The following is a 24,592-nucleotide window of genomic DNA, read 5'->3' as shown; positions in this document are numbered from 1 at the left end:
TTATCTTCCAATTTCATTCACTCAGCTGTCGAGGCCAGGGAATTACTGCGAAACGTATTAAAAACAAAACTTATGTTCATACAGTGCCTTAATATGTCCTTCACGGCATCCCAAAGTACTTTTCAATCAATCGATTAATTTGGAGTGAACTCACTGTTGCTAGGTGAATGCGGTAGCCATTTTGCCCACAGCAAGGCCCAATGAACATAACGAGAGGGATGACTTGTTATTGATGATGCTGGGCCGGGAAATTGGGAGAATTTCCTGCTTTAATTTGTAACAGGAGAAACTAAGGATGTAGGAAAACAAGCAGGGTCCCTGAGTAAGAAAGTCCTCCATCTCTCTCAACTTCAAGACACCCGCAAGATTATTTCTTAACTATTTCAATAGTCAACTTGGTAACCAATTTTCACACAGGTAGTGTTAATGTCAAAAAAATCTGATTTAGCGATGGTGGTTATGGGACAAATATTGGTAAGAACTTGCTTGGAGTAATACCATTGGGATATTTTACATCTATCTGAGAGGGCTCCATGTCAACAGCTGATGAAAGGGGACACCCCCAGCAGTGCTGCACTCCCCCGGTGCTTGGGTTGGGGGGTCTGTCAGTCAGGATTTTGAGCTCCAGTCTGTGGAATGGGACATGAAACCACAACCTTCTGGCTCAGAGGCGAGGGAGCTACATGGCTGACTAGCTACTGTTGGTGCAATAACTTTGGGTAAAAACATGCTTGGTAAATCTCATTTGCAGACATTTTGAGGGTTTCTTGTTATTCAACAGTCATACGCACTTTGCAATCAATAGTTAACAGAACGAGGGCAATTCGGATCTGTCCGTTTGATCCTCATCCACCTTGGACGCTTCTGAACCCTTATTGATTAGCTGGCAACCAGGTGGAATTCGCTAGTAGGTTATTTCCTTTGTTGTTTTGTGTGTTTTTCTTTCCCCTATCCATTTATCAGCAAACAGGAAATCTTTGAATTTTCCACAACTCAGCAGTTGGCCATATTTTGATGCTCGGAACCTCACTAGGGGCTGATAGCTTTCTCTGATGGAGACGATTTTCTTAATGGAATTTTTCAGCGTGATCAGGTGGGCAATCAATAAGAGAGGCAGGATGTGCCAAAATGCCTGGCAACTAATGAATTGATGTAGGTGTCAGTGTTTCGTTGCAGGCAAATGTGCCAAGTGATTTACGCACAGTCAGTTCCCACAGGCACCAAGAGAGATAAATGACCAGATAATCCGCTTAGGTGATACTCATTGAAAGGTGGATGTTAACACCAGCAGAGCTGGCTGTTCTGTTTCAAACAGCTTCCACTGGATTGCTAACATCAATAAATTGTGGCCCTCCTTCCACCACCTACAAGGCCAAAGTGATGGGATACCCTCCCCTTGCCTGGAAGAGTGACACTCCAGCAACACTCGAGAAACTCAACACCATTCAGGGCAAAAAGGCAGCCCGCTTGAAAGGCACCCCTTAAACATTCACTCCCTCCACCACCGACGCACAGTGGCAGCGGTGTGTGTGCCATCTACAAGATGCACTGCAGGAATTCACCTTCGACAGCACCTTCCAAACCCACAACCTCTACCACCTAGAAGGACAAGGGCAGCAGACACATGGGGAACACCACCACCTGGAAGTTCCCCTCCAAGCCACTCACCATCCTGACTTAGAAATATATCGCCGTTCCTTCACTGTCGCTGGGTCAAAATCCTGGAACTCCCTCCCTAACAGCACTGTGGGTGTACCTACACCACATGGGCTACAGCGGCTCAAGAAGGCAGCTCACCCACCACCTTCTCAAGGGCAACTAGGGATGGGCAATAAATGCTCGCCCAGCCAGCGACATCAGTGCCCTGCGAATAAATGAATATGAAAAAAATTGCTGTATAGGGAACATAGTAACCTATTTTGAAAACAGGAAGATTCTATTAACAGTAATGAGATAAATATCGAGATAATCTCTTCCTCTAGTGTTGTTCAAGGGATAAATATTGGCCAGGACATGGGAGATCTCCCCAGCTCCTCAAAGTAGAGCCATCCCCCTGAGAGGGTAAATGGTGCCTTAATTGGGTTTATTAATGGTATGTTAATTATATTGTTAAGATACATGGGGTACTGTTTAATTAGAAAGTTATAGAGAGAGACTGCTGGGGCACTGGGTTCATTGGCAGGAAATAGACATATGTTATGCTGTATTCCATAAATAAACCAATTATCAAGAAAAGGATTTGCGTCTAGTTTCATACTTCACCATCTGGCTTGGGATCCACTTCACAGGGCTAACGTTGCATATTGAAGAAGTACCTCTGACCTTGCAGTAGTTCCTCAGTGCTGCATTGTCAGTCTGGATTATGTCCCAAATTCCTTGAGTCCGTGACGTTCTGTCTCAGGTGAGAGTGGCGCCAAGTGAGCCAAGGCTGACATTGGGTATTTTTTTCTAGCACCGTTAGCAGTAAGATGGTGAGATAGCTACTGCCTTAGTCCCTGGCAACAGTGCAGGTAAAGGAAACCAAACTTGAGACGTAGGATCCATGAGAAGATGCAGAAAAGCCAAGGATTGTGTGCCTTGGAGTGAAGGCTCGGAGGGAAGTTAGCGTTCAGGTGTCCAAGGCCCTTGAGGGAACGCATCAGTTAAACCTGGGTCGTTTCAGACTGTCACGAACTTTCACAGGGGACATGGGTTCGAGGTGCATGGACAGGTTAGACTGAACTCATTTGCTCAGAGTGGGTGAATCCGTGGAATGAACAAGCCCAAGTGGACAATGTGAAAAGTGTGTGGAAAAATTGGATAGATATTTGTGGGAGTTGGCGATTGAGGGATATACAGTTTTCATACTGAAGTGTCGGTTTTGGTTCTGTCATTTCCTATAAGCACTGTGGTGTATGGCTACAGCAAGTTACAAGACCTAACCACACTTCATTTACCTTATCTTTTCATCTGCTCTAACACCCTGACCTGTCGGCTTCAGCCATGCGTGTAGGTTTGCAAATAGACAACAGCAACAACTTGCATTTATATAGCACCTTTAACTTAGTACAACTTCCCGAGGCTTTTCACGGGAGCGTGATCAGACAGAATTTAACGCCGAGCTTGGTCAAAGAGGCGAGCTTTAAGAAGCATCTTAAAGGAGAGGTTTAGGGACGGGGATTCCTGAGTTTAGGGCCCAGGATATTAAAGGCTCAGCCACCAATGGTGGAGCGATCAGGGTGGGGAGTGGGGGGGCCAGAATTGGACAAGCTCTGAGATTTCGGAGGATTGTCGGGCTGGAGGGGGGTTACGGACAGGGAAGAGTCGAAAGGGATTTGGAAACGGCGATAATGATGAAATCGGTGCTGCCCTGACCTGCTATTGCTCAGCGGGTGTCTGGGGGTGGGTGACGAGTGAGGAGGATTTATTTATTGCGAGTTAAGATGCAGGCAGCATTTTGGGTGAGCTGAAGTTTATTGGGGACGGAAGGTGGGCGGCTGGTCAGGCACGACATGGGGCATGGGATACTGCACATCTGGCGAAGGATATGTTTGCGGTCCGCAGCAAACTGTCATGGGAATCTTATTGATGAGATGTCAACAGAACATGTGGAGCAGAGGTTACAGGACAAGGTACACAGACCGGGTCTTTGGTCTTCTACAGAGAAGGTTGACTTCCCCCCTTGTTTCATAGTCCTGGGAGGGGAAACCAGACTGCAGGGATTAAGTAAAACAGCAAGAGCAAGCATTTATGTAGCGCCTGGAATGTACAAAAAAATGTCCCCAAGGCACTTCGCAAGAGTGTTATCGATCAAAATCGAAGCACAGAAGGAAGTATTAGGACAAGTGACCAAAAGCTTGGTCAAAGAAGTGGAGTTTCAGAAGAGTCACGAAGGAGGGGAGAGAGAGGTAGAGAGGCGGAGATGTTTAGCAAGGGACTTCCAGAGCTTAGGCCCCCGAGCAGCTAATGAGACGGCCGCTAATGGTGGAGGGAACAAAATCAAGGGTGCACAAGATGACAGAACAAACCGGCTAAAAAGAACACACAAAACAAAATGGGGTCCGAGGTGATGATCTAAAATGGTTGAACTCAATTGCCTGACCTGCTGAGTAGTTCCAGCATTTTCTGCTTTTGTATCGGATTTCCAACAGCTGCAGTATTTTGCTTTTGTGACTTTGATGGGGATTTCAGAGGGCAGCTGATTGGGGCAGAAGAGGAAGATCCCAAATTTGGTCCATGTCAATTGGTCCATTGTTCAATTGCTCTGTGTATGATTATGAGAGTCTAGTAGCTGATCTGTGCACACTGAGATTGATGGGTTAAGCCTGGGTGTTGATTCCGAGCAAAGCAAGCAGACACCACAGAAGTTACTGGAAGCTGAGCTGTAGGAATGAGTGCGGACATTTTGTGATTGAGGAGATATTTTGAAACCCCTGTAAATAAACCTGTTGCACACTTATAAACTAGCGCCATCTCTACATTGCTCTGAGATATATAAAATAAACAACAAATCTATGTTAGTTTAGCTGAACTTGAGGCAATATGACATTAGGATGGCCCATGGCAAACTGTATCAAATGAGGATAAAAGAAATAAACCCGGTTTCCTTCTGCTGACCTTTGCTGTGACTTATGCTGGAAGTTACAGATATAAGGATGTCAGCCAAAGGGTTGACTTTGGCCATAATACCCCATATGGCCAGCAGTGTGTGCCATCTACAAGATGCACTGCAACATCTCACCTTCGACAGCACCTTCCAAACCCACAACCTCAACCGTCTAGAAGGACAAACTCCCAATCCTGAGAGTTCACATATGGGACTAAGTCCCATTAGGATGGAGGAACGAGAGAAACTGGGATGAGGAGGTTAAGGGGAAATTTATTCAGAGGCTCTCAAAAGTTGTGGGATTTTGATAAAACAAATAAAGAGAAACTGTTTGCACTGGTAGAAGGTTTGGTAACCAGAAGACACCAATTTAAGATAATTGGCAAGGTGGAGATGAGGATATTTTTTACGTGGTGAGTTGGGTTATCTGTAATGAGCTGTCTGAAAGGATGGTGAAGATTCTGAAGGGAATTGAATAAATAAATGAAAAAAGAAAATGCAGGGTTACGGGGAAAGAGTAGGAATGTGGGACTAATTGGATAGCCCTTTCAAAGAGTTGGCAGAGGCACGATGGGCTGAATGGCCTCCTCCTGTGCATTTAGGTTCTCCGATTATTTAGGTTCAGTCATGAGTAATGGCCGCTAATCGGAGGTTTTTGAGGGGACGGGGTTGTTCGGCAGCCTATGAGTCAGGCCTCTGCCTGAACCAGGAGTCTGGAGAGGATTTGAGAAGGTGGGAAGGGTAAAGGGAAACCTTTTCAAAACCCACTGCTGAAAAAGCAATGGCAATTAAATGAAATGGAGCCCGGCACACTCAGGACAGAGCAGGGTTCAAATCTTGGCAGGGCCTTGCGGTTCTGGTTGGCTGGTCTTACATGCTTAATGAACCGGGGCAGGGGAGATTAGGAGGAAGTAGCTGGAATCTCTAACAAGTGTATATCTGCTAGCACCTTTTGTTCAGACATATTAAGTACGATTTTTTTGTTTCAGCCAGGAAATCCTTCGAGTGGCAGTAATAGCTGCAGTCTATTCTCCTGTGCTGTTTCCTGCTGTCTGGTCTATTCAGACTAATTGGCAGGAGCAATGGTCTCATGTTAACCAGGAATCCTTGTACGCTACAGGGAATGAGTTAAGACAGGTTAATAAAAGTGTTTGAATCATAACATCCGTATGAGATCCTGTCATCATCATCTTTGTGGTTTCAAATAATTTCTCAGTGTCTTGGACAGGAAATCACAGACTGATTAGGAAATGTACATGTTCTGACTGGAGCATTTGAATGTGTCCATAATTTATCTTGCTATGTAATATTAATGTGTGTTCTTCTTGAAAATTTCCTTTGTCATAGAACTGAACGCGTTAACACATCCATTAAAGCCCTGATACATGAACTGATAATGCACAGTTTAGCTTCACCTCCTGTGTTTTCCTATAAGATTTTACAGATGGGTGCAGTTATAAACTTACAGGCAGGAGCCCGAAAAAAAAATAGCAAATTGGTGGCGTGGAAAAGCTGCGGGAAAAGCAGAGGAATCTCTGCATCTGTGCAGGGATAAGATTGACTAAAGATGTTGAGTGTAACCACCACCCCCCCTCAGAGCTCCTCAGCTAAATGCTTTCAGATGCATTAATAAGCTAGGAGACATGCCTGACAGTAAAGCCCAATGCGATTGTAATCCTGGGGCATTCACGATGCTGTCCCTTTGGAGGAGTGGCCCAATTATCCCCATAACCTTGCAGTATTTTCCTTTTCAATACACATCACTCAACACTGAACGGTACTATTGCATCTGCTCCCACCACCCTTTCAGGCAGCGCATTCCAAATCGTAATAACACCCCACGCGAAACAAAAATTCTCCTCATCCCTGCCTTGGGCTCCTTTGCCAGCGATCTCAAATCTGTGTCCTCTGGTTACTGGCTCTCAGTGGAAAGAGTTTGTCCTCATTTACAGTCTCAAAACCCTTCATGATTTTGAGCACCTTTCTTAAATCTTCCCCTCATCTTTTCCCTCTGGGGAAGACAGAAAAACAAAGAAATCATTGCATGAGTAAAGATGGAGAAGACGAGTAAAGATGGAGAAGATATGAGTACAAATAAGACAGAGTTCCCACAGCTCAGGAACCACCTCTGTCTCAGTTCCATGCTTGCGCATCTTTTTAATCTCTTATTGTGTAATGTTGAAGCAGAACAGATTTAGAGGGGGAGGGATAATTGGACCAGTGCAGTCATGATTCAGTACTTCTTTTGAAGTTCTTACCTGTTATTCTAACATAGTTACGATGTTATTACCTACAGATAAATCATTAAAGTTACGGCCGTTATGAAGCAAAGCAGAGTTGTTTGGAGTCCAGGGTTTTTGAGGTAGAGCTGGGGACCTGAATCTGAGGTGTTACAGCATCACCACTGGCAGAATTGAGTAATTACAGTGTGACATGTTTACATAAGCAGTTTTGATATAAATGCAGACATAAGGTGTTATGAAAATAAAAAGAATAAAACACTGCGGGTGCTGGAAATCTGGAGTGAAAAGAAAAAGTGCTGGAAGTACTCAGCAGATCAGGCAGCGTCTGGGCAGAGAGAAACTGAGTTAACATTCCCGGTCAGTGACCTTTCATCATCAACGTTAACCTGCTGAGTATTTCCAGCATTTTTTGTTTTTATAATGAAAATGAAGCTGGCCCACAAGTGTGACAACAACATGACAACAGGAAGTATAGTTCTGTAGACAGAAAGCATGGACAGGTGAAGAATGTTTTGAGTAAGTGATAGAGTATTTTTGTTTGCCCTACCTGAGAGTTGCAGGGTTGGAAAGGGCTATTTTTGCACGATTGCCTTACTGATGGATAAGTCCTCAATCACAACAGAATCCCATGTTAGTATCGCGAGATAAGCGGGAGATAGTGGTACTGTCACTGGACTAGTAATCCAGAGGCCCGGGCTAATGCTCTGGGTATGTGGGTTCAAATCCCACCATGGCAGCTGGTGGAATTTGAATTCAATTAATAAAATCTGGAATTGAAAGCTAGTCTCAGTCATGGTGACCGTGAGACTATCATCGATTCTTGTAAAAACCCATCTGGCTCACTAATGTCTGTTAGGGAAGGAAATCTGCCGTCCTTACCCGGTCTGGCCTACAGACCCCACAGCAATGTGGTTGACTCTTAACTGCCCCTCTGAAATGGCCGAGTGAGCCACTCAGCTCAAGGGGCAATTAGGGAAGGGGCAACAAATGCTGGCCTTGCCAGCGACACCCACACCCCATGCAAGAATAAAGTAAAAGGAGAGGACGAGATGAATGATCCACAGGGATGTGGATTTTAAGTCCTAGATGAGATCTCGGGAACTCCGTAGTTCCTATATACATTGTTTGGAGAGGTGAAGAGGTCGGAGGCCCCCTGACCTAACTCATCGCAGGCAAGCCTGCTGTGTACATGCTCATGTACCTCTTGTGCGACCATGCCTATGTGTTCCTCCTTTGTGTGTCTGTCATGTGTGTGCAGCTGTGTGTGTACACATGCATGCCTTTGCACGTGTGTGGGCCTTGCTGACAGGGCTGACATCTATTACCCGGCTCCAGTTCCCAGAGCTGCTGGTGGTGAGCCACTTTCTCGATCCATACTTTGTGGTGGTTCGACCACGACTGAGTGGCTCACTAGGCCGTTTAGAATCAGCCAGGTTGGTGTGGGTCTGGAGTCACATACAGGCCAGACCAGGTAAGGGCAGCAGGCGTCCTCCCCGATCGGACGTTAGTGAGTCGGATGGATTTTTAATAACAGTCCGACTGGTCACTTTTACTCAGATCAGATTTCTATTTTTTAACCGAATTCAAATTCTCAAGCTACTGCAGTGTGATCTAAACTCACGACCCTGTGGAATAGTTATCCAGTGGCATAATCCCTGCAAGTCCATGCACAGTGTGGTGGGTCATAGGAACACACGCTCATAACCTGTGCCTTGTCGACATGCGTGCTTTCCTGTGGTGTGCCTGTGTGTATATCTATGTGCTTGGGTCTGCTTCCATTCACTTCTAGAAGCACTTAATTAGCTGGAGTCTCTTAGCAACTCTTAATAACATAAGAGCTTAAGATATAAGAAATAGGAATAGGCCATATACCCCCTCAAGGCTGCTTTGTCGTCCAATTAAATCATGCCTGATTTTTTTTACTGAAACTACTCCTTCTTGCTTATTCCTTGATTCTCTTAGTGCCTCAAAATCAATTGATCTCTTCAGCGGCTGAGCTCTCTGGGGTAGCGAATTGCAACATTTCACGGCCCGTCGCTGACAAAATGCTCCTCGCCTCAGTCCGAAATGGCCGGACCCCTTTTTAACCCACCCACTTGCACGGAACTAAAACCAGGCCCATTGACTGCTCCGAGAATCCGACTGCACATTATCCAGCCTGCTCTCCTCCGTCCCCTCCTGAAAGCATTGAGACCCTTTGTGGAGATGAATCTCTACTGGTGCCCAGAGCCCTCCAGTACTAGCCCCAAGTGTCCCCATTCTAGGAACAGGAGGAGACCGTCCAACCCCTCTAGGCTGAGTGGTAGGGTGGGTAGAGTGGCAGGTTGGTGGAGTGGCAGGATGTTCCACCATTCAATACCGTGCCTTGCCTCTGCAACCCTGCATACCCTTGACTAATAAAAATCTATCAGTCTCAGTTTTGAACACCTCATTTGAGCCCCTCCCCCACACCACAACCCCCAAAAATCTACATTCCACTACCCTTCGTCTGAGCGTTACAGAACGCACACATCTGACATGTGATTTAAAAGGTTGGTTACAGACAAATAATTAAGAGGGCTGATCAATATAAGCAAAAACACTGCCATCTGAGTCTTTGTCTCATCGCCAGCCACCATAGAAAAACTTATAGCGAGCCCTTGGATTGTCTGTATTTCTGGGAGGCAGCCAACTTACTTTTGGGAGACTTTGGGCTGTAGCCAACTAACCTCCTGCGTATACTCCTCAGTGTCTTTAAATTTAATAAGAATTGAATAACAACTTGTTTTTTTTTTCAAAAGACAAGGAACAATGCATAATGGAAGTCGTTTTCAGTCTCTGCTGACATTTGTTTAAGTTAGGGACTCTTGGCTCTCTCAGTCAGTCAGCCATCTTTACAGACATAGGTTGAGCCCTGGCCTAGCTCGGATTCCCTATATCTGAGACAAAGGCATTTCCAATTGAGGAGAAATGACACTGGGTTGGGAGTACACAGTATTGAGGTATTCCAAAGGGAATTGGATTGCTATACGGAATGAATGTGCAAGGTTACGGGAATAATGCAGTGGAGTGGGGCTAGGTGGAATGCTCTTTCAGAGAGCTAGTACAGACTCGATGGGCCGAATGGCCTCCTTCTGCACTGTAAAGATTCTGCGATTCAATATAATTAATTATCTTTACTCAATATTTGTTTGTTTATCCAACAACAGTTTATTACGGTGGATTTAATAATTGCGTGCACTTTAAAACATTATTGGCACGTTATGATTAGCTTTAGTTACCATCCATGCTATCTATTAACCTCATTTATAAGCTGTAATCTACAATTGGTTTTATAATAAACATATTAAAAAGTATTTACAAGTTGTAGTCTCAAATCTATATTCTCTCCAGAGCCCGCGTACAAACTAAGAATAATCTCGGATTCTAAGGTAGAATCCTAAGAGCTGATATTGGGAAACTCCACAATAGCTATCAATATCTGCTATCATGAACCTCTATGTATGTTCTATCCTAAGATAAATTTGTTGGCTTGGAGACTCCTGGGAAACTCTTTCGAGTTATCAACAGTCACAGATTGCAACTCTTTCGAGTACAATCACAGTTCTTGGTTTCCGGGAGTGGGACATGAACCCACAACCCTCTGATTCAAAGGCGAGGGTGCTATGAACTGAGCCACAGCTGACTCCTGGGAAGGTGGACCTTCTATCTGAGGATAGTTGCCCAGCAGATTATGTTCCTTTCATGATTGGAAATTTCTTTCAGTTGTGGTTCTAAACTAGCAATCAGTTCAAAGGAATAGGTTTACCTTGTCAGGGGATAAAGATAGTAGAACGACTAACGTGAGCAAATGAGTCCTAAAATCATCCCAGAACAACCCAGCTCTAGTTATAAGATTGTGCCCACCCACCCACCCCCCGCCTTGTTCTGGACTTTGCCACCAGTTTCTCTCTGTCTGCACTATTGAACCTTTCAAATCATCTTAAAGACTTCAATTTGATCACCTCTTAATCTCCATGTGGGAGCTTAGATCGTGGGTGAGAGTGGATCATCTACAACATGAAGAGGGAGGTGTCAGCTGTGGCTCAGTTCATAGCACCCTTGCCTTTGAATCAGAAGGTTGTGGGTTCATGTCCCACTCCCAGAAACCAAGAACTGTGAATGTACTCAAAAGAGTTACAATCTGTGACTGTTGATAACTCAAAAGAGTTACAACATGAAGAGGTTCCAGGTACAGGGCTAGACCAAGCCTGCTTCCATCTATGAGAAACTCAATACAAGTGTGAAATGAAACTAGTTCATTATTGCTTCATTAACTTAATGAATGGTCTACACTCAGTTGGAATTAAGCGACTTTGAACTATCTGATAGTTTTGTGCCTTTTTTACAGTAAGTTCTCCTTTTGTTCTGTTGCTTGCGTTGGTTAATTCAGATTATCGGATGGTTTGTTAACAAGTCAAAGTAATTAGGAGCATAGTGGTGCAAGTGAAATTTGGAGATTGTATTGTATGTGACAGCTGCCTATACAATCCTTTAATAATTCAAACGCATTAAAGCTCATTAATTAAATCAAAGGAGTTTCGATTAGTCCCACTTGGGGACCGGGGGAAGAACAGAAATACAGCAGTCTTTGTACGCTGGTAATACTGTGGAGTCAAAATTTCCTCCAACTGGAAAGTTGAGAACAAATCTATCAATTTATGCCCCTTCCACATCCCAACTCCCTTATCCTGTGAACACTCGAGCAATCTGAACAGATGATACAAGAAATTAGCGTCCTGTTTGACCCACGACTGAGCTTCAGACTCCATGTCCTACGCATTACTGAGACACTTTACTTCCTGCCAATCTTGAGTTACCAGAACCTTATATCCGAAATCATGTTCCCACGGGGTTCAATTATTTCAATGTCCTCCACCCTAGCTTCCCATCTTCCATCTGTAAACCCTCAAGTTTGTCCAAGGCTCAGTTGCCCGCAGCCTGTACCTCTCTTTCCCACTGACTGACATCAGCCCACTGTCGCCCTCGTCATGATCTTCAGAACCTTCCGTGGTTTCGTGCTGTCCGATGCCTCCATCCAGCTCCAGCTCGCTGCCCTCCCTCATCCTCCGATTCTGTTCTTTTGTGTAGCTCTTTCTCCCTTCTCCCCATTATTGCTGGCACTATCCTCTAGAACTAGCTGCTCAAACTCCTCCGTCTCTCCACCTTTTTAAAAAACCCCTGAAAATCGGTCTTTTTTGACTCAGCTTCTGGCCAGCCTTTCTAATTCTTGCACCGTGGACTGCTGTTCATTCTCTGGATTCCTACATTAAAATTCCCAGCTGCTTTGGTAGGCTTTGAACTCCTGTCTCTGGGTCATTAGTCGCGGGTTATTAGCCTCTGAATTTACTAGCCCAGTAACACAGCATCCAAGTCCATCCTACAAACAGCATTGAGATAACGTAAAGGAATGTATTAGCTAGGACACTGGGATTAATCCCGATGCCGCAGGACCTTTTAAACCCACCTTTAACGTCTCATCGGAAAGACGGCACCTCTGACAGGGCAGCCTTCCCTCAGTCCTGCACTGGGAGCGTCGGCCTAGATTTTGTGCTCCAGTTTCTGGAGTGGGACTCGAACCCACAACCTGCCGACTCAGAGGCAAGAGTGCTGCCCATTGTCTGAGCCATGGATAAAACTGTTTTCATTAGGATTCAGGACAGGTCAGAGCTTTGGATGTAGAACAGCTGCAGCAGTCGGCAGAAGAGTAAGTTGACTGAGTGTATGTCCACTGGAGTTTAGAAGGGTAAGAGGCGACTTAATTGAAAACCTTTTAGATTCTGAGGGGTCTTGACAGGGTAGATGTAGAGAGGATGGTTCCTCTTGTGGCAGAATCTAGAACTGGGGGTCACTGTTTGAAGATAAGGGGCCACTCGTTTAAGACAGAGATGAGGAGAAATGTTTTCTCTCAAGGTGGGGGTCGAGTGTCTTTGGAATTCTCTTCCTCAAGAGCCAGTAGAAGCAGTGTCTTCAAATATTTTTAAGGCAGAACTAGATAGATTCTTGCGAAAAATAATAGCTCATAGTGTAGGGGGTAACATATTAGCCTGGATAGAGGGTGGCTGGCAGAAAGCAGAGAGTATGCACAAATGGGTCTTTGTCTGATTGGCAGGATGTGACGAGTGGAGTCCCACAGGGGTCTTTGCTGGGGCCTCAACGTTTTACAATTTACATCAATGACTTAGATGAGGGGAGCGGAGACATGGTGGCTAAATTTGCAGACGACACAAAGATAGGTAGGAAAGTATGTTAAGAAGACATAAGGAGTTTGCAGACAGATATAGATAAGTTGATTGAGTGGGCAAAAATCTGGCAGATGGAGTATAACGTATGAAAATGTGAAGTTGTTAATTTTGGCAGGAAGAATAAAAAAAGCAGAATATTACTTAAATGGAGAACGACTGGAGAATTCCGATGTGCAGAGGGATCTAGATATTTTCGTGCATGAGTCACAAAAAGTTAGTATGCAGGTCCAGCATGTAATCAAGAAGGCTAATGGAATGCTATCCTTGATCCTGAGAGGAATTGAACATAAACATAAGGATAAAAGCAAAAAACCGCGGATGCTGGAAATCCAAAACAAAAATAAAAATACCTGGAAAAACTCAGCAGGTCTGACAGCATCTGCGGAGAGGAGCACAGTTAACGTTTCGAGTCCGTATGACTCTTCAACATAACTCGAAACGTTAACTGTATTGCTCTCCGCAGATGCTGTCAGACCTGCTGAGTTTTTCCAGGTATTTTTATTTTTGTTTTACAAACATAAGGATGTTATGCTTCAGTTATGCAGGGCATTGGTGAGACCACATCTCGAATACTGGGTACAGTTTTGGTCTCCTTATTTAAGGAAGGATGTAAATGCGTTGGAGGTGGTTCAGAGGAGGTTTACTAGATTGACACCTGGAATGAGTGGGTTGTCTTATGAGGAAAGGTTGGACAGACTGGGCTTGTTTCCACTGGAGTTTAGAAGAGTGAGGGGTGATTTGATTGAAGTTTCTAAGATCCTGAACAGCCTCTGCAAGGTGGGTGGGGAAAGGACGTTTCCTCTTGTGGGTGAGTCCAGAACTAAGGGGTCACTGTTTTAAAATTAGGGGTCGCCCTCTTAGGACAGAGATGAGGAGAAATATTTTCTCCGAGGGCTGTGCGACTTTGGAACTCTCTGCCTCAGAGTGGAGGCGGGGTCATTGAATATTTTTAAGGCAGAGGTAGGCAGATTCTTGTTAGGTAAGGGAATCAAAGGTTATCGGGGGGGGGGTCGATGGGAATGTGGCACTCGAAACACAAACAGATCAGCCATGATCTCATTGAACGGTGGAGCAGGCTCGAGGGGCTGAATGGCCGCCTTCTGCTCCTAGTTCATGTGTTCATAAGGGGGTGAAAGGTTATCGGGGGGGGCGGTAGGCAGGAATATGGGGGTTGGGGTTACAATCAGATCAGCCATGATATTATTGAATGGTGCAGCAGGGGCCGAGGGGCCTACTGCTGCTCCTAATTCACAGGTTCATGTGATACATGGACTGAGGCAACAGAACCGTCAGCAGCAGAGGCTCCCAGTGCTCATTAACAGTTCAGCAGCAGCAGAATGTGACATGCAGCCCTCGACCCCCTGCTGTGCTGCCTCTCTCCTGCCTCGCTTCTGCTCCTCGCACCATTCGCAGGGCACCTGTGCTACACTAACAAATAAAACCTGCAAGAGCTTCGGGCTATCGGCGACTGTGTGTCGGGAGGTATTGCCGGAGAGGAAACGAGTGACTCAAAAGTCCAGGTCGGCAATGTGAACCTGTGGGTTTCTCTCTGGCGTTGAGCTTGGAGGCGGGAAGGGCGTTTAATTCGGCGGGATAGTGGCGTAGCGGAACCCCGATGCCTACCCCACCTCTGCCCAAATTAGGTTTTGGGTGAAGAGCGGGGGGAGGGTGCCCAGGGTCAACCTTTCCACCCCTCCGCCAGTTGGGGCCCTTCAGCAACCACTTAAGGGCCTCATCCCACCGTCTTGCGGCATTAGCCCATGCGGCGGGCAGGATGGGTGAACCCGTGCGGGAAGCTGGTCACCTCTGGGGTAGGGGCAGCCCCTCAACCAAAGGCGCACAGAAGCCTGATCGAAAGACTGGACATCATGAAGGCCGGGGTGGGGGGGAGGGGAGGAGAGAGGAATTCTGTAGTAGTGGGATCTGGCACATAAAGGGTTAATGTGGGACTGAGTATAGTACCACCCACCCAGTGATGTAAGAAAGCACATGACCCAGAGCCAGGATCAGTCTCATGACGGGTAAAGACCTATATGGGAGTCAGCTCCATACCTGTGCCCTCTGCTGTAAATATGTATACAGGTATGAGTTGTTAATAAGGACTTCCTGTTAACATACTCTAGACTACAAAGCCTACTTCATGGTGTCTGAAGTGGGGTTCTTCAGAGCCTGTTGAGAGCCATCTTCCTGCCCTTGATGCTGACACCTTTCCCCCTGCACCCCTCTCCCCATGACCCCCACCTGGTGAAACCTCCCCCCCCACCCCACCCCACCCCGACCAACTCTCCGCATTACTTACCTGCTGCTCTTCTGGCAGCGGCCACAGCCTCCCCAGTGGCGCTGCTGAGCACAAAAGCTGCCGGCCTCTGATTGGCTGGCACTTGGTAGGCGAGGCCTGGAAGACCCGCGGCTGCCCTCGCCACTGCCTGATTGGCTTGTGGTTCGGTGGGCCTTTCCCAAAAAAAGAGAGGCAGCGCGGGTCTCTGGCCGGCTCTCCGGCCGGCAGACGAGAATCCTGACACCTCAGCAAGGTTCCGCCCACAGAATCTTAACAGCACAGGTGGAGGCCATTCAGCCCATCGTGTCTGTGCAGGCTCTCTGAAAGAGCTATCCAATTTGTCTCCACTCCCCTGCCCTTTCCCCATAGCCCTGCAAATTTTTTCATTTCAAATACTTACCCAATTCCCTTAAGAAGATAAGAACTTAATAGGAGCAGGAGCCTTCCCCGCCATTCAATATGCTCATGGCTAATCATCAGCTTCACTTTCCCGGCCATCCCCATATTCCTTATGTTGTATTTTTTTATATATCTCAGATCTATGCGGAGATGACACTAGGTTCTATGTGTGGAACCGGTTTTATTCACCAGTGTTTTAAAATGTCTGCTCCATGCTTCAGCTCTGGTTTCCAGCTCTTTTCTACAGTTCATTTACTTTTCTCTGAGTCCACACTCAGGGTTGACCAATCGAGCACAGTGAGCATCAATAGTAAAGAGACTCTTATAATCAAACGCACAACAATTGAACATTACATCTTTATTCCCCGAGAGACTAAAAACCTGTCTGTCTCAGGCTTAGCCTTTTGAAAGTTACTATTGAATCTGCTTCTAGGCAGCGTATTCCAGGTCGCGACTCGTTGCGTTTAAAATGCGTTTCCCCATCTCCCCTTGTGTAACATCGGAACTTTGCTTTTCTTGGTTAATTCGCAAGAGCTGATTTTTGAGGTTGTGGGGGTGACGCAGCGGGTAAACTCGGAGCCCTGTCATCTAAACCCGAGTTGAATTCCAGACCAGATGGGAATGACCTGCAAGCTCTTCTGGCTGCGAAGGTCCAGTTTCTAGTCGCAAACCTGCTCCTAAATTGGCAATCTTACTCTGGGAGGGGAGGGGGACACGGTCTGGCTGGTGTGTGAAATGGAACCTTGATGCCCATGCTATAGAGGGTGAAGTAAGATTGAGGTGAGAACATGTCTTGCACAATAACAATGAAAGGCCACTGTTTAATAAATAGTGAATTGGCTTCAATCTATAAGCGGCAGCAGAGAAAAGGAATTTTGTATGAATGTTTTATGAAACTCATTTCACATTTAAAAACCTAATTTCAACCCGATTGTTGCTTTTCACTTACCTGATGTCCGCCTCACCAGGGAAGCACTTGGTATTAAGATAAAGCACCTTGGAAAGTGAAAAACGTCTGGCCCCAATAACACCTGACTGTGTCCAACACAGGAACAAAAACTGTCCTAACGTTTGTAGTTGCAGCAATTCTAGAACAGCTTCATCTTTTTTCTGGCCATACGTCCCTCCTCTAAAGGAGCCGTGGTCTGGATTATCCCTCCTGGATAATCCGGGAGGGCAGAGTCCGGACATCTCCTGGCTCCGCAAACTCCAGCCCAGGAGAAAGGGCCCTGGAGGTTGGGATTTCCGTTCCAGGGTGTAGGTGCTCCCTGGGAGTCAAGACAAGCCGCCCCGGAACGAGTGCGCTGGCTGCCGGGTGTGGAGATGGGCTGGGTGGGAGCCATTGCCTCGGTGACCCGGCGCTGCATTTGGGTTCTTTACAAACAAAACAGAAAAACATAAAACAGCTCTCATGCCTCACCTTCCACACATTCCCCATGCTGCACCCATACCAACCCGTGCCATTCCCACACACACCCCATGGCCTCTCATATCCCCCCATGCCAACCTATACCCCTCAGTCCACCCCACCATGGCCCCTCATACTCTCCACCCACCCCACCATGGCCCCTCATACTCTCCACCCACCCTACCATGGCTCCTCGTACCCCATACCAACCTATACCTCTCTACCCACCCCACCATGGTGCCTCATACCCCCATGTCAACCTATACCCCTCTACCCACCCCACCATGGTCCCTCACACCCCATGCCAACCTATACCCCTCCACCCATCCCACCATGGCCCCTCATACTCTCCACCCATCCCACCATGGCCCCTCACACCCCATGCCAACCTATACACCTCTACCCACCCCACCATGGCCCCTCACACCCCATGCCAATCTATACCCCTCTAGCCACCCCACCATGGCCCCTCATACTCTCATGCCAACCTATACCCCTCCACCCATACCACCATGGCCCCTCATGCCCTCCATGACATATTCCCCCTACACACCCCCAGCCCTCATACCGTTCATGCCAATGTATGCTCCTCCACCCACCCCGTGACCCTTTACAGCCCCGTGCCAACTTAGTGCCAATGCATGCCACCCCATACCCCACCCACCACCCTTTGCCTTACATCTATCTGCCAACTCACCCAGTATCCACCATGGGCAGATGTTAGGACCCCTGCAGAGAATAAATAAATAAAGTTCCAAGTTTCTACTGCCGAATTTATTTTTAAAAGAATGCAGTCTCATTCATAAAAACCCATTTACTCCATTTACATTCCCTAAACTACATTATCCCAAATAACAACAAACATTTCATTCAATTGCATAATCCTTTATAAAAACAAGTATTGGAATTCATAGTCCCACTTCAAAGAGTCCATTAGCACTTGGAGCAATCAAACTATGAAATGGCAGGCACCCTACTGTGATAATGAGCTGTTGTGAAATCAGTCATGCGGCACTAATCTAGTAATGGCAACCCTAAGTCAACAGAGTGAAATAGCAAGCAATCAACTTTTTTAACATATAGGACAGTTTTTTCAAAGAGTTAAAGGGCAGGAGTTTTAAATGCCTTGACAGCTTGACATTTCCTCTGGGCAGTTCATTTTGACACTTTTGACATGTGTTTTCAACAGTTCCAATGAGCTGCACAGTTCCAATGAGTATATGCACTTTTTACGTACATTCATGCCTACCTTTAGAAATCACAAAGGCACCTGGCCTTCCCCAAAGGTGTCCCGGGACCATACCCAAATGGATACCTTACCTCTCCAAAGGTTACCCTGACTATCCACTAAGTTCAGCTCCTACCAAGTCGAATTTGCGCATGTCGGGGTTCTGCACCTATTATGACACAGCCGATGGTAAAGGCTGAGTTGTTCAAATCTCAGAGCGAAACCTGAAACAACTGTCATTACCCATTTTTGCAATTTGCATGTTTCAAGATGCTGGCTTTGAATTCAGTTGTAATAAGACCACCGAGTCTCAAGAGGTTTTTTATAAAGCTAAATTAAACATTTATCAGTACAAGAAAGATTGTGAACACAAACGTACATTTACAAAATTACTACTATAATAACTACAAAAATCCCATAATTAACCTGACTCTCAGTTACATCCCCCGTTAAGGCAACAGTAAATCTCATAGATTTAAAGGGATACCTGGCAAAGCACAACCTGGACAGTCACATTCAAAATGAGTTTCTTTCAGCTCTGGGTCCTTGCAGACAGCGGCTTGAGGCTGACAGGCTGGAGGCTTCTCACGCTTGTTGGATCTTAAAATGCCCCTACCTTACACACAATCTCCTTTCTACATATCTTTCTCTTTGAATGTAAATTTTCCATTGTATCACTAGGCTTTTAACTTTACCTCTTCTAACAATAACATCCTTTCATCCCACCAATTTTATTAATAAGCTGAAAAAAATTAAACACATTGCTTGGCCTCTTCCAGATAGGTGTAAGATTTCACCTGCAGCCTTGAATGATTTCTTTTAACAAATGCAAATTTACACTTTACCTTCTACCCTCCTTACTTTTACCTAATTAACATCTCAAAACTACCAAACATCAAAGCACCCAGACTAGCTGGCTTTAATCCAGTTAAGACACACACACACACAAACACAGACCCCACTAAAACTCTATTTTAAAAAATAATTTCCAATAACATTATAGACATTAATATCTCTTCATGACACACCTCTCATACCAAAATTACACACGAGTGAGGCAGCCGCTGATTTATATGGGCAGCTGCTTCTGCAAAATGCGCATGCGCAAATCCCGACCCAGGCTCATCTCCGCTCCCGCCAAAGCGGTAGGTGCTGCAGTTGAGGGCGGGACTTGCAGATTCGGGTCCCTTCCGCCCTTTTTGCCTCGAGGAGATGCTTTCCCTCATGGTGAAAATCCAGGTCCATGTTTCTGCATTTTGCCTCCTTTAGAGGGCGGTGTTACTATCATATATTTGTTCAATAAGGGCAGTGTTGCTGGTTTATGTTTCCTTTCAAGGGATGGAATCATATTTGCATCCATTTTAGGGACTGTTTTCCTGTATTACATCCCCTTTAAAAGGGCAGTGCCAGTGATTTATGCTCCCGGTCATAATGGCTTGTTTCAAACTTGCCAGATCTATTTGCGCTCAACTCTCCTCCATTTTGGCCATGGAGCAGATTTTGCAACAATGGGGCGACTTCTAGAGCACTGGATTTTTTTAAGGTCACAGTTCCCCAAAAGACACGTTCGTGTCTTTTGCCTTTTGGTTGCCGAGAGACAGGGAGAGGAAGTGGATAGCACAGCCCAATGGGCTGGAATAGAGAGTGAATGACAAGGGAAGCAGCTCAAGAGAAAACATGATGGCTCTTCGCAATTCGGTGGCCCCATTCAAAGGGCATCGCTTATTAACTCCAACCAGGTTCCTATAATGCAAGTTGTTAGCTCCAGTTATGGAACTTGTGACAAAGTCTCGCACTTAGGCCTTGTTCATGGTTGAAAGTGCTGTTGAGAAGCAGATCTGCCCTGTTATTAATTCCAATGTATAAACTTTGATGTTGAGAAAGGAGGGCTCTGCATTTATCTAGCGCCTCTCCCAATCTCAGGGAGTCCCAGAGCGCTTTATAGCCAGTGAGTTGGTTTTAATGTGTAAGGCGCCGTTACAATGTAGGAAACGTGGCAACAATTTTGCACACAGCAAGATCCCACAAACAGCAAATGTTAACGATGGCCAGATCATCTGTTTGAATGATATTGGCTGAGGGATAAACGTTGGCCAAACCCCTACAAAGAATTGGCCTGGTCCCCTTTGACTTAGTGCCATATTGATCTTTAATGATCATGTCAGAGAGTGGACCAGGCGTTGGTTTAATGTCTCATCCGAAAGACTGCTCCGCCCACACTGCACCGGCCTAGATTGTGTGCTCAAGTCTTTGTGTTGGCACGTGAACCCGTAGCCTTCGGACCCAGAGGTGCGGGGGCTACCCACTGAGCCGCAGCTGGCTGTATTTCTTGTTGTGGGACTGGAGCCCACACTGTACTGAGCCAAGGTCGCATGTCTAGGTTTCTAAGATGGGCCCCCGAGTGATAATTTGTACTGGTTAAGCCTTGCTGCCCGAGAGGTACAGTGGAGGTTTCCCCATAACTTTCTGAACGTATTTCCTCTGCTTGTGTTGCGCTGCTTTGAGTTTGCCACCACCACCTGCTGACTCCTCTGTTCACTATTTTTCTTTCCCTGCAGACTCTTTTCCCAAGTCCCGAGGAAGGCTGGGAAATCTACAGTTCCGCCCAGGATCCCGATGGGAAATGCGTATGTGCGGTAGTGGCCCAACGGAGTATCTGCTCACGAGACGCACGGAGTAAGCAACTCCGACAGCTGCTGGAGAAGGTACAACTTGGGCATTATTTTATGGAGGAGGTGGCCTGATTCCCCTCTGACTACCCTCTCGGGCAGTACCTTCCCGGCCATCATACTCCTCATCTCCCCCTCTGGCTCATTTGTCGATTATCTTAAATCTGTGTCCTCTGGTTATCGTACCACCCTACCAGTGGACACAATTTCCCCCTATCCAAACGCCTTGATTCAATTTCCCCTTAACCTTCTCTGCTGCGAGGAGACAACCCCTAGTCTCTCCACAGTGCCTCATCCCTGCTACCATTCTGGTACGTCTCACCTCTATCCTCCCTGTGGTCTTGACTTCCTGCAACTGACCAAAGAAGCTTCAGAATTAGAAAGCTTGTGCCTCATCACTCTGGTCTACCACTGAACCCAGGCACCAGATTGAATGGCGAGGGCCCAGTACAATAAATCATCAAATTCTGCACTCCGTAACCTCTCAGCAGTAATAGCAGACTTCTTAAATCATTGTCGTGCTCACATATTAATGCATGCCTTTGAAAGGAGGAGATGAAGTGCTTTGCAGGTTAATTAACAGGCAAGAGTCAGTGGAAAGTATATTATTATTTCATATCTTCGGGGAATGGCATGCGTTTAGAAATGTTGACCCTGGTTGATTGCCAAATATCATTTAATTATCTCAATAATGTTATCAGTTCTTTCTATACTCAGACTATGTGACAATTAAAGTGAAACCTTTCCTTGGTTGAGTAAACAGTCCATTGTCAAGCGTGGCGTTTTATTTGAGTATGAACCAGGTAACTATGCAAAGTCTACGTGGGTCCAGGCTGAAGAGACCATTGACCCAGTCCAGGGCGGTCAGGCATGAGGACGGGGCAGTTTTTTTTGATTCTTTCATGGGATGTGGGGCAAAATTCCCAATTACCCTTTTTTAGGCCATTTCAGAGGGCAGTTAAAAGTCAACCACATTGCTGTGGGTCTGGAGTCACATGTAGGCCCAGACCAGGTAAGGACAGGAGATATCCTTCCCTAAAGGGGCATTAGTGAACCAGATGGGGGTTTTACAATGATCAATGATAGTTTCGTGGTCACCATTTAAATTCCAGAGTTTATTAATTGAATTTAAGTTCCACCAGCTGCCATGATGGGATTTGAACCCCATGTCCCCAGAGCCTTAGCCTAGGCCTCTGGGTTACTAGCCCAGCGACATTACCACCATGCCACCGTCTCCTCCTAATTAGGGCTTCAGACACAAGAAATTGGGCCCCTTTGCGCACTCTTGACACAAATGTCAGTCAGGGCATGGCTGGGACGGACTCACCTTGGAGTCAGAATGTCGTGAGTTCAAGTCCTCCTTCAGGCACGTACCACCACGTGGAGGCTGACAGGTGCAGCACTGAAGGAGCGCTGCACTGTCAGAGATGCCGTCTTTCGGGCAAGGGTTTAAAACTGAGGCCCTGTCTGCCCCCTCAGGCGGACGCAAAAGATCCCACAGCACGATTTTGAAGAAGAGTGCGGAGTTCTGCCTGCTATCCTGGCCCATGTGTATCCCTCCGTTAAGCTGGTCAGTATCACGTTGCCGTTTGCGGGAGCTTGCTGTGCGCTGGAGTGGGACTTGAGCCTGCCGGCTTCTGACTCCTGAGACAGGACCACTACCTGCTGAGACTTCTGAAACAAGATTGCCTGGGTTGAGTGGGAAATTTAATTACAACCAAGTCAAGCAATTATTTTTTTTTAATTAATCCTTAGTTCCTACCATTTTAGCAGTTTATTTTTATTTTCCTTAGCTGCCTTGTCTGTATCATTTCTCATAAAGGCAGAAGACAAGGCTGCCTAGATCCCAGTCCGCAGATGTGCCTGGATCTGGGATTGTGTCCACGCATGGCATTTTCCTGCTTCATTCGTGTGGGAACAGAAGTGGGGCAGAGCCCTTGCTCAGCGAATGAGGGGGAAATAACAGCCAATCCAACTCCTACCCTACACAGAGAAACACGAGGAGGCCATTCAGCCCCTTGAGCCTGTCCTGCCATTCAATGTGACCGTGGCTGATCTGTATTTCAGCACTATTTATCCCTGTCTGCTCCATATTCCTCGGTACTCCTTCCACGACAAAACAAATCTATCATTCTCAGTCTTGAAAGCTCCAATTGTCTCCGCAGCATCCACAGCCTTTTTGGGGAAGGGAGTTACATGTTTTCCAGGCCCGGCATAACCCCTTCTGCACTTGTGGAAAGACAAACAATACCGCGACAGGATAAGTGGCAGACTGATCACCTTAAACTCAGCAAATGAGGAGCCTATCCCTTGGCTTCAGGGCTTTGCATTCGCTAAATAAGGTAAATAAGAGGCCGAGTTGGACAGATTTTTGATTGACAAGGGAGTGGAGGGCTATTGGGGGCCAGACAGGAAAGTGGAGTCAAGGCCACAATCAGATCAGACCATGATCTTATTGAATGGCGGAACAAGCTGGAGGGGCCGAATGGCCTACTCCTGCTCCCAGTGGCCTCCTTCTCTGCTGGGTAACGCCACCTGCTGGATCTCCACTGCTGTGACGGGAGGGGCAGGGGAGCTCCTCCATTGAGGTGGGGCGATATCAAGTGGGATTCCTGTTGGATCCTAGTCACCTGTTTGTTGGATCCTGTCCGTACGCTTGTTGTGAGTGGTGGCCGATTTGGTACTAATGATAGAGTTGAGTAGCAGACGCTTCATAGGTAGAAACTCTGCGTTTATTTACAAAGGTAACTCAGCAGCAACTAAACACGTGCTTACACACTTCAAACTCTATCTCTACACTCTACCAACTGACTACAGCCCACAAACTACAGAGGTAGCCCACGCCGCTCTGCTATTGGATACGAAGATCATGTGATCTTCCGTTGTAGCATTCTTCTTAAAGGTGTATTACACATCAGATTACCACAATTCCCACTCCTGGGGTGGAATCTTGCACTTCCCTCCCCTCCCCCCATGCTCCTGGCAGCGGGCTGGCGGAGGGGGGGAAGAGTAAAAGGGCGGGGGGGGCCTTTAAAATTGGTTGGGATGGCAGGGGTGGACTTGCCAGTCACCAGCTGCCTCCACTGGTATTTTACCAGACCTGCTAGCCTGTCCCTCATGAAGCCCTGGGCTTACCTGCATGTTCGATAACATGGCTTCCCTATGGTAGGAACTGTCTGCAGTCCCAGTAGCGGCCACCACTCTTGGTGGCGCTGTTGGAACAAAAGAACTTCTGGCTACCTGATTGGCCAACAGCTTTGGGAGGTGGGGGACCGCCTCCCCAGATGGGACCAATAGTTCCACTCTGAGCCAATGAATGGCCCAACGGCTGTTAAATCGCTGGGGTGAGGGAGTGGGGTGTGGTGACCTGGCAAGCGGAGGTGTGCTTGCTCTCAGCTTTTCAGCCAATAGCACTGGGACGCTGCCTCCATGTAAAATTCTGACCCTATTGCCGTCCAGCGACACCCATGATCATTGGTCAAGGACACACATGTCGCGATGACTTCCGCAGTCGAATAG

The 24,592-nt window shown here is 46.6% G+C and overlaps 1 protein-coding gene across 2 annotated transcripts in view; it reads left to right on the top strand.

Moving 5' to 3' along the window:
- Positions 1–24,592, top strand: part of LOC144668913 (noelin-2-like) — a 310,315-nt gene that overhangs the window by 199,228 nt on the left and 86,495 nt on the right. For both annotated transcript variants that reach the window (XM_078531386.1, XM_078531385.1), the window contains one exon: positions 20,963–21,109. In XM_078531386.1, the coding sequence (XP_078387512.1) occupies positions 20,963–21,109 (147 nt within the window). The remainder of the gene's footprint in view (positions 1–20,962; positions 21,110–24,592) is intronic.

The sequence above is a fragment of the Cetorhinus maximus genome, chromosome 28 (assembly GCF_964194155.1).
Source record: "Cetorhinus maximus chromosome 28, sCetMax3.hap1.1, whole genome shotgun sequence".
NCBI lineage: Eukaryota > Metazoa > Chordata > Chondrichthyes > Lamniformes > Cetorhinidae > Cetorhinus > Cetorhinus maximus.
This window is presented reverse-complemented; position numbering and strand designations above follow the sequence as displayed.